General features: G+C 42.1%; 1 protein-coding gene and 1 pseudogene across 1 annotated transcript; both read right to left on the reverse strand.

The window, feature by feature from the left end:
* Positions 1-6,675: 6,675 nt before the first annotated feature.
* LOC130844691 (T-complex protein 1 subunit delta-like) lies at positions 6,676-7,430 on the reverse strand (annotated as a pseudogene).
* A 1,136-nt stretch (positions 7,431-8,566) lies between these two features.
* BCL2L10 (BCL2 like 10) lies at positions 8,567-15,673 on the reverse strand. The gene is made up of 4 exons (XM_057720797.1): positions 15,624-15,673; positions 11,957-12,548; positions 10,089-10,206; positions 8,567-8,702 (listed from the first exon to the last, which is right to left on the reverse strand). Exons 1-4 carry the CDS (start codon positions 15,671-15,673, stop codon positions 8,590-8,592), a joined length of 873 nt encoding a protein of 290 aa, XP_057576780.1. The 3' UTR covers positions 8,567-8,589.
* Between the last annotated feature and the right edge of the window lie 173 nt (positions 15,674-15,846).

A 15,846-nucleotide genomic window follows, 5' to 3' on the forward strand; every position in this document is an offset into this window, starting at 1 on the left:
AACAGTAACAAGATAATAGTGGGGGACTTTAACACCCCGCTTTCATCAATGGGCAGGTCATCCAGACAGAAAATCAATAAGGCAACAGTGGCTTTAAATGACACAATAGACCAGCTGGGCCTTAATAGATATCTGTAGTACATTCCACCCCAAAACAACAGAATACACATTCTTTCCAAATACACATGGAATGTTCTCCAGGACTGACTACATGCTGGGCCACAAAGCAAGCCTCATTAAATTTAAGAAAATTGAAATCATATCAAGCATCTTTTCCAAGGACAATGCTATGAGATTAGAAATAAACTACAGGGACTTTCCTGGTGGCACAGTGGTTAAGAATCAGCCTGCCAATTCAGGGGACATGGGTTTGATCCCTGGTCCATGAAGATTCCATGTGCCACACAGCAACTAAGCCTGTGTGCCACAACTACTAAGCCAGCACCCTAGAGCCCATGAGCCACAACTACTGAGCCTGAGTGCTGCAACTACTGAAGCCCACGTGCCTAGAGCCCATGCTCCATAAGAGAAGCCACCACAATGAGAAGCCCGTGCACCGCAATGAAGAGTAGCCCCTGCTTGCTGCAACTAGAGAAAGACCATGCACAGCAATGAAGACCCAACACAGCCAAAAAGCAATAAATAAAGTTCTCTTAAAAAAAAAAAAAAGAAACTACAAGAAAAAACCTGTAAAAAAACAGAAACGTAAAAAAACTGTAAAAAAAAACTATAAAAAAGCTGTAAAAAACCACAAACACTAAATAATATGCTACTAGACAACCAACAGATCACAAAAAATCAAAAATATGTAGAGACAAATGAAAATGACAGCACAATGACCCAAAACCTATTGGATGCAGCAAAAGCAGTTCTAAGAGTGAAGTTTATAGACATACACTCTTACCTTAGGAAACAAGAAAAATCACAAATAAACAACCTAACCTTACATCTAAAGAACTAGAGGAAGAAGAATAAACAAAATCCCAAGTTAGTAGAAGGAAAGAAATCATAGAGATCAGAGCAGAAATAAATGAAACAGAGATGAAGAAAACAACAACAAAGATCAATAAAACTAAAAGCTGGTTCTTTAAAAAGATAAACAAAATTGATAAACCTTTAGCCAGACTCACCAAGAAAATGAGGAAGAGGGCTCAAATCAATAAAATTAGAAATGAAAAGGGAGAAGTTACAAACTGCACCAAAGAAATACAAAGGATCGTAAGAGACAACTACAAGCAACAGTTTGCCAATAAAATGGACAACCTGGAAAAAAGGAACAAATTCTTAGAAAGGTACAATCTCCCAAGACTGAACCAGGAAGAAACAGAAATATGAACAGATTAATCACAAGTACTGAAATTGAAACTGTGATGGAAAAAACTCCCAATAAACAAAAGTCCAGGACAAGATAGCTTCACAGGCAAATTTTATAAAACATTTAGAAAAGAGTTAGCACCTATCCTTGTGAAACTGTTCCAAAAAACTGCAGAGGAAGGAAAACTCCCAGACTCATTCTATGAGGCTACCATCACCCTGATGCCAAACACCAGACAAAGATACCGAAAAAAGAGAAAATTACAGGCCAATGTCACTGATGAGCATAGACACAAAAAGTCTCAACACAATACTAGCAATCTAAATCCAGCAATACATTAAAAGGATCATACACCCTGATCAAGTGGGATTTATCCCAGGGATGCAAGGATTTTTCAATATCTGCAAATCAGTCAATGTGATACACCACACCAACAAACTGAAGAATAAAAACCATATGATCATATCAATACACGCAGAAAAACCTTTTGATAAAATTCAATGCCAATTTATGATAAAAACTGTCCAGAAAGTGGGCATAGATGGAACATACCTCAACATAATAAAGCCCATATATGACAAATCTACAGCTAACATCATACTCAACAGTGAAAAGCTGAAAGCATTTCCTCTAAGATCAGGAACAAGACAAGGATGTCCACTCTCACCACTTTTATTCAACATAGTTTTGAAAGTCCTAGCTATACCAATCAGAGAATGAAAAAAGAAATAAATAAAAGGAATCCAAATTAGAAAGGAAAAAATTAAACTGTCACTGTTTGTAGATGACAGAAAACTACTAGAGCTCATCAATGAATTCAGTAAAGTTGTAGGTTAGAAAATTAATACACAGAAATCTGTTGCATTTCTGTACACTAACAATGAAAGATCAGAAAGAGAAATTAAGGAAACAAGCCCATTTACCATCATATCAAAAAGATTAAAATACCTAGGAATAAAACTACCTAAGGTAAGTTCCTGCATAACATAGGGAGATAAACTTGATGATGGGTGATGACTTAGAGGGCCAGGATAGGGAGGGTGGGAGGGAGTCACGGGAGGGTGGGGATATGGAGATATATGTATAAATACAGCTAATTCAATTTGGTGTACCTCAAAAACTGGCACAATAGTGTAAAGCAATTTTATTCCAATAAAGAGCTTAAAAAAAAAAAAAGCTACCTAAGGAGACAAAAGACCCATACACCAAAAACTATAAGACGCTGATGAAAGAAATCGGAGATGACACAAACAGATGGAAAGATATACCATGTTCTTGGATCAGAAGAATCAGTACTGTCAAAATTACTATACTACCCAGGGCAATCTACAGATTCAGTGCAATCCCTATCAAATTACCAATGGCATTTTTCACAGAACTAGAACAAAAAATCTTAAGATTTGTATGGAGACATAAAAGACCCTGAATAGCCAAAGCAATCTTGAAAAAAAAAAATGGAGCTGGAGGGATCAGGCTCCCTGACTTCAGACTATACTACAGAGCTATAGTCATCAAAACATGGTACTGGCACAAAAATAGAAATATAGATCAATGGAACAAGATAGAAAGCCCAGAAATAATCACACGCAGCTACGGTCAATTATTGTACAACAAAGGAGGCATGACTATACAATGGGGGAAAGACAGTCTCTTCAATAAATGGTGCTGGATAAACTGGACAGCTATATGTAAAAAAATGAAATTAGAACACTCTTTAACACCATACACAAAAATAAACTCAAAATGGATTAAAGACCTAAATGGAAGACCAGACACTATTAAACTCTTAGAGGAAAACACAGGCAGAACACTCTGATGTAAATCGCAGCAATATCTTTTTCAATCCATCTTCCAGAATTATGGAAATAAAAACAAAAAGAAGCAAATTGGATCCAATTAAACTCAAAAGCTTTTGCACAGCAAAGGAAACCATAAACAAAAAGACAACCCACAGAATGGGAGAAAATATTAGCATATGATGTGACTGACAAGGGATTAGGCTCCCAAATTTACAAACAGCTCATGCAGCTCAATATAAAAAAGAAAAACAAACAACCCAATCAAAAAATGGGCAGAAGACCTAAAAAGACGTTTTTCCAAAGAAGAGATACAGATGGCCAACAGGAACATGAAGAGATGCTCAACGTTGCTAATTATTAGAGAAATGCAAATCAGAACTACAATGAGATATCCCCTCACAGCAGTCAGAATGGCCATCATCAAAAAGTCTACAAACAATAAACGCTGGAAAGGGTGTGGAGAAAAGGAAACCCTCCTGCATTGTTGGTGGGAATGTAAATTGATACAGCTACAATGGAGAACAGTATAGAGGTTCCTTAAAAAATTAAAAACAGAGGTAGCATATGATCCAGCAATTCCACTCCTGGGCATATATCTGGAGAAACCCATGGTTTGAAAGGATTCATGCACCCCAATGTTCATTGCAGTTCTGTTTCCAATAGCCAAGACATGGAAGCAACCTGAATGTCCATAGACAGAGGAATGGATAAAGAAAATGTGGTACATATATACAATGGAATATTACTCAGCCATAAAAAAGAATGAAATAATGCCATTTACAGCAATATGGATGGACCTAGAGATTGTCATATTAAGTGAAGTCAGACAGAGAAAGACAAACATTGTATGATATTGCTTATATAGGGAATCTAAAAAAAATTGATACAAATGAACTTATTTACAAAACAGAAACAGACTCACAGACTTAGAGAACAAACTTATGGCTACCTGAGGGGAAGGGTGGGGGTGGAGGGATAATTAGGGAGTTTGAGATTGACATGTATACACTGCTATATTTAAAATAGATTTTTAAAAAATTAAAAAATTAAAAAATAAAATAAGGGACTTCCCTGGTGGTGCAGTGGTTAAGAATCTGCCTGCCAATGCAGGGGATACATGTTTGAGCCCTAGTCTGGGAAGATCCCACATACCGTGAAGCAACTAAGCCCATGCACCACAACTACTGAGTCCACATGCCACAACTACTGAAGCCCACGTGCCCTAGAGCTTGCGCGCTGCAACTACTGAAGCCCGTGTGCCTAGAGCTTGTGCTCTGGAACAAGAAAAGCCATGGCAATGAGAAGCTCGTGCACTGCAATGAAGAGTAGATCCTGCTCACTGCAACTAGAGAAAGCCTGTGTGTGGCAACGAAGTCCCAACACAGCTAAAAAAATAAATAAATAAAATAGATAACCAACAAAGACCTACTATATAGCACAGGGAACTCTGCTCAATATTATGTAACAATGTAAATGGGAAAAGAATTTGAAAAGGAATAGATACACGTATGTGTATGTAACTGAACCACTTTGCTGTACACCTGAAACTAGTACAACATTGTTAATCAACTACACTCCATTATAAAAAAAAAGTTAAAAAAAATCAGTTTAAGCAGAAAAGGAAATTTATTGAGCCCCAAGTAGCTTTAGGCACAGCCAAATTGTGAGATTTGTCATGTCATCAAAACTTTCTCCATACTCCATCCCACCCCCAATCTCTGACCTCTATCCTGTGAGCTCTTTTCTTCCAGGCAGGCTCTCTCTGGGAAGGCAAAACATTCTCTCCAGATACTATTCCCAGTGGCAAAAGAACTCAAAGAGTTGGAATACACCTGGCAAGAACATAGGACCTGTATGAAGAAAACCGTAAGAGACCTAAATAAATAGAAAAGGAGTTATGTTCTTAGAAGGGAAGACACAATACTGTAAAGGTACTACTTATTTCCAAGTTGATTTATAATCTAATCCCATTCTATTCAAAATCCTAAAGCAATGTCTTAATGGATTCTTTATAAACTGGTTTTTAGACTTCATCTTAAATAATTCACAAAAATAGCCAAGGATTTTTTTTTTTTTTTGAAAAAGAATAACAGTGAGGGAGATTAGACTATAGCAACAGATGTTCAAACATGCCATAAACATATAGTAATTGAGACACAGTGTTACTAGTAGAGGAAAAGATAAGTCAACAAACTAGAGAATACATTCAAATTAGCTGGGAAAAAACACACTACCTGTAAACAATGCTGAAATACCCACCCCAACTCTTTTAGAAGTGAGTCCTACTTCATACTGTTACCAAATGCAAGTTCACGTGCCCTACACACACTGAAGCCAAACAAACCAAAAGGTCGTAGTTTGGAGCAGAAAAAGGTTTATTGCAGGGCCATGCAAGGTGACAGGTGACTCTTATTCAAAAAACCCTGAACTTCTCCAAGAGTTTCAGCAAAGCACTTTTAAAGGCAATGTGAGGGAGGGGCATGGTTAGTTGTTGCAAACTTCCTGGTGTAGGAATCCTTTGTTCTTGTAGCTATCCACATAGGTCAGGTCATGATGTTCCTGTAAACCTTCAACAAGACATATTATTCTCTGTTCTGCAACTTTTTATCTATATATGAATAGATTCTTAAAGGTCAGAGCCCTAAAAATAGGCTATCCTATATATTTCAGGCTGTAGGCAATATCCTTTTATAAAAGGTGCAGAGCCAGCATGACTAAACACAGACAACACAGCGCAAAGTTTAAAGGAACAGATCTAATATGGAGTCAGATTTTCCTTCCTATTACAATACTATACTAAAAAAATTCCAGAATGGATCAGTAACCAAGGACATAAAATACTCTTTTTATAATCTTGGGACAAGCACAACCTTCTTGGAGAAGACAGAAACACCAAAAACCACCAAGGCAAAAGCTTAGGATGATTTAACACTGGCAAGAGTGTGAAGAGCTAGGCATTCCCTGTCTTGGTGTCAGTTTGGATTCACAGAAACTATTTTAAACAGTAATTTAGCAGAAGCCAAATTTTAATACATATAAACTGTGACTCAGAATCTCTTTCTAGGATTCTCTCCTACAGACATAATGGTGCAGGGCCATGCACAAAAAAATTCCATGCAACATTGTTTCCAATAGCCCAGAAGAGAAGAAACACCCTAAAACACATGGCAATGGAAGGTTAAATCAGTTTATCTTGCCATATTGCAGCATGCACTCTGCCACTCACACAAAGCAGAACCACATATTATGAAGAGGAAAGGCTCATAATATGAGACAGAAAAAGCAGGTCCAATTGTTTATAAAATGGAAGTATAATAATGGCCAGGAAGGCCTGGAAGGACACTGCCATTTTTTATTTTGCAACCAAATAGCTAATATTTTCATGTGTCAGTACAATTTCAAGCAAACACCAGATGGAAGTCCAAGCCCAGGAATTTAAAGAGGAACTGATCTTACAAACAACAATGGACACCAAGGCAGTGTTCCACTCCAGCCACACTCTCAGTGGCCAGGATGGTGTCAGCCAGCCAGTGTTATCCAGGTTACTGAGTGTTTTCCACATCAATTTGCAGCGCCCCAGACAGTTTCAGTTGCTAGAGTCAGTACACTGACTGAAACCAACAAAGGCTGAACAACCAGTTCCTCCAAAACACTGGAAATATCACCCTTTTGGACATTGGTGCCTAGTTTTCCTCCTTGGCACGCCGATTTTCTTAGTTCTGTGTTGGTAGAAATGGGATTCGGGCCAGCAGTTTCAGCTAGTGTAGATGGAATGACCTCTGTAACATCTACAAAGGTATGAATGCAGTAGGATTTCACACCACTCAATGTTCGTGAATTTCCAGTTAACCACAGGGCCCACTCTATTTCTGGAGCACTACTTCCTGCAATAAGAGCTCTCTGCTTCACTAAACAACAAATAACACACAGAGCATCATAAACTGAGGGCTCAGCTTCTTCAATCACCGGTTTGTTAGAACCAGAAACAACAGTTGTAACTTTTTCCTGGGGTTATACAGCCTGTAATCTTGAGCAGTTTGCCAGAACCATGTAAATGGACCCCCTCAGCTCACTCAACCAAACCCGGCATGTCAGCAATAAGTCAGTCAGTATGAGCAATTGGTTTGGTTCCAATATTTTCTCTTTCAATATCCTTAACTACCACAATCTTCATTTTGATCAGGAAATTTAATACAAGATCACTAAGAGCACGTCTTAAGAATAGACTCCTGTATGAGAAAGACACTATATCCATTTTTAAAATTTGCTTCGTTAAATTTAGAATATAGTCTGTCTTCCCTCAGGGCTCGGTCCATATGGGCATATAAGAAACTGATTATCCTGATCTGTTTTTAAGCCCAATCTTAGCCTTTTCAACTCTGATTATGTCAGAACTGGCCATCTTTTGGGTGAGAACCAGCCCTTCCACCAACTCAATTGTCCTACCAAGTTTCCTTTTTTTTTTTAAATGACAGTTTATTTAAGCTAAAAACAAAAAAACAAGAACAGTTTACCCATTTCTCTTACCCTCCACACCCCCACCTCTGGCAACCACCAACCTGTTCTATGACTTGGTTCTTTTTTTTTTTCCTCTTTTAAAGATTCCACCTGTAAGGGAGATCACACAGTATTTGTTTTTCTATTTCACTTAGCATTATACCCTGGAGGGCATTAGCAGGTGTGTTTTTTTTTTTTTTAGTAAATTTATTTATTTAGGCTATGTTGGGTCTTCATTGCTGCGCTCGGGCTTTCGCTAGTTGTGGAGCGTGGGGGCTTCTCACTGCAGTGGCTTCTCTTCTTGTGGAGCATCGGCTCTAGGCACACCGGCTTTAGTAGTTGTGGCTCGCGGGCTCTAGAGCGCAGGCTCAGTAGTTGTGGTGCATGGGTTTAGTTGCTCCATGGCATGTGGGATTTTCCCAGACCAAGGATCAAACCCATGTCCCCTGCACTGGCAGGCAGATTCTTAACCACTGTGCCACCAGGGAAGTCCAGTAGGTTTCTTAACTATTCTGACATTTCTAAGATCTACACCAGTAGCTGTGGCTGGGTCAATCACTGTCCTCCCCCGCATTTACACTCATGTAAGAGAGAGCAGACTTGAATACCGAGAGACAACTGCTGAGCTCAGTGAACTTGCAGTGTTTAACAACGTTTCTCTGTTACTCATTCCACAGGTCAAGGCATGTCAAGGTTTCAATACCCTTTTTTCAAATCCTTCTAAAATGACTTGGAAATGATGAACCCATATCTGAAAAAGCTTTGTACATGAATCAAAGAGAGAGCCAGCAATGATGACCACAGTTATGGTGCCGTTTGCTTCTTTCTCTTGAGCCTGAGCTCCACCGGTGTTCTGACTATTGGATGTAACACTTGTGCTTGTTTCAGAATGGTAGCACCGTTTGTAATGGTCACATCACCTGTCCATCTTGGATCATTTTATCCATTCCTTTTGGTCCAAGTCTTGTTTTACTAGCCTCACAACAGCTTTGGCCATGAAGATGTTGCTGAAGCAGATCTGAACAGGCTTCTTGTCCTCACATAAGCTTTTCCCTTGCCTGCTAGCAAGCTTGGTTGGGTCTGTGTAGGCTCTGAAAAGACAGATGGATGCAGATTCCATTGGGCAGCAGAATAACAGTGTTCACTGTTAACCACTGAAGGGGATCAGAACATGTTACCCCCAAATATGCCACTTTGGCATGTTGATTATTTTGAGCCGAAGGCAACTCAGAAATAGCATATACAGCTCCCCCTTTCTGCCTAAAAGCAGGGCATAAATTTTCTGTGAGAAGGGTGCCTTCTTGTACCAGGAAGGGGAGAACATTCTTATCACTGGTGATGGGAGTTAACATCAAGATGAATCTGCATTAATTTTACTAAAATAATCCTCATCTTCCATTAGCTTCCCCCATATATTTCCTAGTCACTGTCCCACAATACACCACCTCTGGAAGCCCATATCGCTTTCCTTTGTTTCGCCATATCTCCACAATTTATCACCCTTTGTTAAAATGGTATATAAACCCCAAGTCTAACTGCTTCTTTGAGTTTTCACTTCTTTTCTATGAAGTCCCCTGTAAAAAAAATATTAATATCAAATAAGGTTTGTATGTTTTTCTCCTGTTAATCTGTCTTTTGTCTCCTAAATTCATATGCCTCAGGTACAGTATCTAAGAGGGTAACGTTTTCTCTCTCTATCAACTTCAAATGATGCGTTGACTGCAGAATGAAAAGTGAAAGAGAAGGACTTGTTATATGCTTGTGTATTGATTAAATGTTTAAAATAATTGTGTGTTGTATTTAAAGAGACAATAAAAAGGAAACTGTCATCAAGTTACTCCTAAGAATAAAGGCTTACTGAATCCCAAGTAAAACCAACTATTTTTTTTAAAGAGGCATAAATTTATTAAAACTTTAAAGATTTAATAATTTGAGGTCAGAAAAATAAAATTTCAATATATTAACTCCAGAAACCTAAAAGTCCCAGAAATTACATTTTAAAGGATTAAGAAAGAATTCCTTATAAAAAGATTTACAATTACATTCTTTGTGAAACTGTGACTCGGAGGACTTGCAGTATCATTTTACACCCTGACACACTGCCTTGATAAATTAGTCAGCAGTTGCACATGAAATCATGGATAAATGAGATGCACATCCACTCCTATTCACATGTAGCAAATAGCACCGTATTTCCTATTTAATGGAAAGCAGTTTCTTCTGTAATTCTTTGGAGCAATAAGCCTTTGGACCCCTGTGTCCCCCACTGAAAGAAGAGCCATCTGTGCCTTTGTCCTATTACCTCAAGTACCTGTCAGGAGTTAAAATGCTGCTGAATCACTGTAGGACTCCTTATATGAATGCAGGTAAAAATGTCTCAGAAGGTGGTTTACTCTGGTCTGTTCTTACACATCTCACATTTGCTTGGCTGGTCCCAGTTAGGCAGGTAGAAATGAATTAAGAATTTTAGAACTCACGAATTTTTTTCCAGAAGTAGATTAACATTATTGCTGTACAGTATGAGAGAAAAACCCAGACCAGCTGTCTTTCCCAAGATGGCTGCAGTGGGCGTTGGAAGAAGAGACAAAATCCATCCTATAAGGGGGAGGGAGAAGAGAATTAGGTTGCTTCATAACACTCAGAACCTGTACTCAATTAAATACACAGGAGGTTCTAGATTAAACCCTAAGACAACTCCTGGATTTGAAACGTAAAAAAAGGAAATCCTGACCAATAGGTATCTTGTAATTAGGAATCTTTGAGTTAGGATTTGTAAGAAGTAGTCTGACATAGGGGGCAGAAGGACACAGGGTACACAACTTTGTCACTGAGAGCAGGAATACTCATCTTTTCACTCACTTCTTTCAAAAGCCAAGAGGAAGGTAAAATACTATGTCATGTTCTTTCCTGAGCAAAGAACAGATGCCATTTGGGAAGCAGACAAATCACTAAACTGAAAGGTATCACCTGAGACAATAAAGCAAACAGTTCCACTCAGAACAACGGGGAGGAAGGGACCTGAAATCCAGCCTGTGGCACTTTAACTGCAGCTGGGAGAGGTGTGGGCATGTCTTGTTTACTCAATTGGAGAATTTCTGCTTCTTGATGTTAAGAGATAATTCCTTACTCAATGGTGATTCGCCAAAAGATGAGAACAAAATACGCCCCTCGCCCCCTTGCATCAATTTCCTCTTTAGTGCGGAGGGCCCTTGGGGGTCAAATGCCTTAAGACAAAGGGCTCAGGTGGGGTTCTGAGAGTTCACAGGCCTAGATATTTGAAGACCCCGCCCCCCATCCCCCATCCCTTCACATCCCTAAAGAATGGAGTTAATGCTAACACCTCAAGCTGTTCATGTAAGGTCAAGGTTCTGATTCGAATACTACCTTTCCTCCACAAACAGAACCCTATTCATCAATACAGGTCTATCAGGAAATTGCAAAACAGTAGGCTAAATTTCTTGCAGTGTCTTCCTTAGATTCTTAGATTTTTTTTTGTTGGTTTTAATAGTTTGGCTGTATAACCTGGGTGGTTGATTCAGTTCCAGTAAGGAAGAGAAGAAAGAAGCAGCGGTCTTGCTCAGAACCCAGGAGGCATTCCACCCTCTTACTGAAGGCTGGCCAGACTCTCCTTGATCATGAGCTAGTTTAAGAGCCGCGGTGTAATGGCCTCCTGCTCTAGCCTAGACCAGAGATCAACGGCTTACAGCCGTGAGCCAGGCACCTGGCTATCTCCCAATTGAGGGCTGGGTGCAGTGAGTCAGAAGTTAAGGAACCTCGAGTTGGCACCACCACTGAGTGCCAGCACCCCCCCCCCCCCCCCCCGCGGCCAACACCTCTGCCTCAGCTCTTCCTGAGAGATGTGGCCACAGGGCAAGGGGCTGCCTTTCCATTCCAACGTTTTAGGCTGCTGTGCTCTGACCTGCAGAGCTGTGGGGTCCATGGAGAGAGGTGCACCTAATAAGCGTTGGAGAAAGAATTCACCTGGCCCAGGCCACCCTGTTGTTGACTTCACCACTTTGGGAACCTCTACCTAAGCAAAGCATCCTGACCTAACATGAACATACTCTAAAACCCAGAGGGCGGTCAAGGGCAAGGCCAAAGTCTGCAAACCCAAGTCGTGCGCTGCTATTTCAGAATGGGCTAGTATGAGAGCAGTCTAGCTAGGCCTGTTTCAGTGACTGACTCCGCCAATAGAGGAGAAAGCCTGACTTCACCTGGAAAGTCCCGGTCCCGCTGAAACGAACGCCGCATGGGGCTGGCGCCGCAAGGTCCCTCCGGTTGCCGCTCGCGTGGGCGCGTCCCGGGCTGCCCACCCGCCCTGGGTCCCCGCGCCCGCCGTGCTCACCCAGCCGCCGTTTGCCATCAGCCAGGCGCGGTGCTGTCCAGAGAGCTGAGCACACAGCAAGGCCACCAGGAGCCGGCAGTCCTTGCTAACGTCGTCGTTCTCCATCTTCTTCCCCCTACGGGCCCCCTGCGGCGATCTCTCCAGCAGCGTCCCCGCGAAGGTCACGAGCACTGCCACGCGGCCCCAGGGGGGGCCACCACGGTCGCTGGCGAGTAGCTCCTGCGCCATCGAGGCCACCAGCTGGGCGCGGTTCCCGCGGAAGCCGCGGTATTGGGAGAAGAAGTTCAGGTTCGTCTCCTGTATCCGGGCGGCCACGTGGCGCAGCACGGCGGCCTCGGGCGAGGACGGCGCCCGAGCGGCGGTGCCGGGCTCCCGGGCGCAGTACTCCAAGAAGTCCATCAGCAGCCGGGCTGTGCGCTCCTCGAACGAGTCCCCCATGGCTCTGCCTTTGCTGGGGCCCGACCCGGGCCTGTTTTCTAGGCCCGCCGGCGCTCCGCCCCGCCCCGCCTTGGCTCGGCCCGACCCAGCCCCGGGCAGTTGCTTTCCCCTGTCCGGAGAGGAGCCTTTGATGAGAATCCCATCTACACCTGTTCTGGTCCCAACAGGCAAGGCCTGGCGGTGTGCATGTGATCACATAGCAATCAGGGGCAGAGTGGGACTCTTTTGGGGTTATTGTTTAGCGCTCGGCTTGAGGACTAACAACCCAGTGGGGACAGTCTGGGAAGTTGGGCTAGGCTTTTGCTTCCTCTTTAGGAGAGGTTGACAGAGGCTACACACAGCCCTCCACTGGCGGCTCCCTGGAAAGGATTATCAGCATCTTCTCAGATTGGACGGAAGCATCCCCGTGTGTGTTGGAGATACCTTTGTTTGGGTCTGGCATGTGTGGCAGGAAACAGGATAATTCTCCTGCAGGTCGCTAGAGTGCCAATATTGGCTGCATTCATTCATTCGTTCATTCACTCCTAGTCTTTGAGGTGCTGGGTCTCCCCTTTAGCACTGGAGATATAGTGGAGAACAAGGCATGTGATCCTTGCTCTCAAGGACCCTATAGTCTAGTGATGGGACACAGAAACAGGCAATCATAGTACAGTTAAATTATCACTATCATAAAAACTGAGGGAGTACCCAGCTCTTGGCTGCTGCTGCTTTTTTTTTTTTTTTAAGAACTTTTATTGAGATACAGTTAACAGTCAATAAAATGCACATATTTAGAGTGCACTATTTGGTATCCCAATCTCCCAGTTCAATCCCCCCCAACCCTCCCCGCTTTCCCCACTTGGTGTCCATATGATTGTTCTCTACATCTGTGTCTCTATTTCTGCCTTGCAAACCAGTTGATTTGTACCATTTTTCTATAGTCCGCATATGTGTTAATATATGATATTTGTTTTTCTCTTTCTGACTCACTTCATTCCGTATGACAGTCTCTAGGTCCATCCATGTCTCTACAAATGTTCCAGTTTCATTGCTTTTAAAAGCTGAGTAATATTCTGTTGTATATATCTACCACATCTTCTTTATCCATTCATCTGTCGATGGACATTTCGGTTGCTTCCATGTCCTGGCTATTGTAAATAGTGCTGCAATGAACATTGGAGTGCATGTGTCTTTTTGAATTATGGTGTTCTCTGGGTATATGCCCAGCAGTGGGATTGCTGGGTCATTTGGTAACTCTATTTTTAGTTTTGCAAGGAACCTCCATACTGTTCTCCATAGTGGCTGTATCAATTTACACTCCCACCAACAGTGCAAGAGTGTTCCCTTTTCTCCACACCCTCTCCAGCATTTTCTGTTTGTTGATTTTCTGATGATGCCCATGCTAACTGGTGTGAGGTGATACCTCACTGTCGTTTTGATTTACATTTCTCTAATAACGAGTGATGTTGAGCAGCTTTTCATGTGCCTCTTGTCCATCTGTATGTCTTCTTTGGAGAAATGCCTATTTAGGTCTTCTGCTCATTTTTTGATTGGGTTGTTTGTTTTTTTTGATATTGAGCTGGATGAACTGTTTATATATTTTGGAGATTAATCCTTTGTTGATTTGTTTGCAAATATTTTCTCCCATTCTGAGGGTTGTCTTTTCGTCTTGCTTATAGTTTCCTTTGCTGTGCAGAAGCTTTGAAGTTTCATTAGGTCCCATTTATTTATTTTTGTTTTTATTTCCATTACTCTAGGGGGTGGATCTTGCTGTTATTTATGTCAAAGAGTGTTCTTCCTCTGTTTTCCTCTAGGAGTTTTATAGTGTCTGGCCTTACATGTGGGTCTTTAATCCATTTTGAGTTTATTTTTGTATATGGTGTTAGGCAGTGTTCTAATTTCATTCTTTCACACGTAGCTGTCCAGTTTTCCCAGCACCACTTATTGAAGAGGCTGCCTTTTCTCCACTGTATATCCTTGGCTCCTTTGTCATAGATGAGTTGACCGTAGTTTATCTCTGGGCTTTCTATCCTGGTCCACTGATCTATATTTCTGTGTTTGTGCCAGGACCGCAGTCTTGGCTGCTTCTTAACCCTATATTGCTTAGCATTCTCCACTTTTTACTGGCCAGCTCCTCATTGCTCCAATCCCCTGTTATATTTAACCTTCTTATACTTATCTTTCTCTGTTCATGTTACTCTGTGGCTTCTTTCTCCTGATTGGACCCAGATTGACATAGAATTGTACTAGCAGTGAAATTTGTGAGGGTTCCCTGGTCTGGAGCATTTTGAAATATCCCCACCAGGGTGAAAGATGAATTGCTGCATCTTGTATCACCTACAAAAAGAAAGAGGCACAACCCTTGGTCGGTCATGCTGGAGGCAATGTGCACATTTGAGTATGCAACCTCAACCCATCTATAGGCTGGAGGATTGGGAAGCAGAACAAGAGAAGGCTCTGTAGCTGTTTAGGCTGCAGTACGAGCTGCTCTACCACTTGGGTCTTACAATCCAACAGGTCCAATGATACTTGAAGTGTCAAACAGAGAAGTTACATGGAGCCTCTGGCAAGCACAATAGAATTACAGTGCAGAACCTCTAGGATTTTGAAGCAAATCTATGTCCTCTTCTGCAGATAATTATTCTCCTTTTGAGAAGCAGGTTCTGGCTTGCTACTAGGTCTTGGCAGAGGCTGAATGAGGTGACCATGCAGCTTGAGCTCACATCATAATATGGATGTTGTCTGACCTACCTTGTTATAAGGTTGGGTGTGCACAGTAGCAATCTTTCATCAAGTGGAAATGGTATCTAAGAGACTGAACTCAGGCAGTTAATGAGGTCCAAGTAAATTGTGTGAGTAGGTGGCTCAGATGCCTGCAACACCAACTCCTGTTGCTTTGCCTCCTCCTCATTGCATGCCTTATGGCCTTCAGGGGATTGCTTGTGACCAGTTGACGGAGGGAGAAAAACCCAAGCCTGGATTATAGCGGGTCTGTATGATATGCTGGTACTACATGAAAGTGGACAGCTGGAGCATCACAGCTCCACTCAGGAGGGACTGTGAAGACAACAGTGAAGGAAAATCCTCCCACTGGACAGAAATTCAAGCAGGATACATGACTGTACACTATGTCTGGGGTGAGAGATGGCCAGAGTACAGATCTCCATTGATTCATGGGCAGTTGCCGATGGTTGGGCTGGATGGTCAGGGCCTTGAAGATTGGTGACAAGGAAATCTTGGACAGAGATACGTGGCTGGACCCCTCTGAATAGGTATGGACTGAAGATACTCGTCTCCCATGTCCACGCCTCTAAAGGCGGCCACTGCAGCCACTGCAGAGGAGACTCTTGATAGTCGGGTAACAACAGCAAACTTCTGTGCTCTGTGGATGTCAGAGAGCTTCTTTACTCAGCTGCCACAGTGCTGGCTCTACAGGCCCGTGAATGAAGAGGCCATGCAGCAGGAGCGAGGAC

This window comes from Hippopotamus amphibius, chromosome 2, assembly GCF_030028045.1.
Source record: "Hippopotamus amphibius kiboko isolate mHipAmp2 chromosome 2, mHipAmp2.hap2, whole genome shotgun sequence".
Classification (NCBI taxonomy): Eukaryota; Metazoa; Chordata; class Mammalia; order Artiodactyla; family Hippopotamidae; genus Hippopotamus; species Hippopotamus amphibius.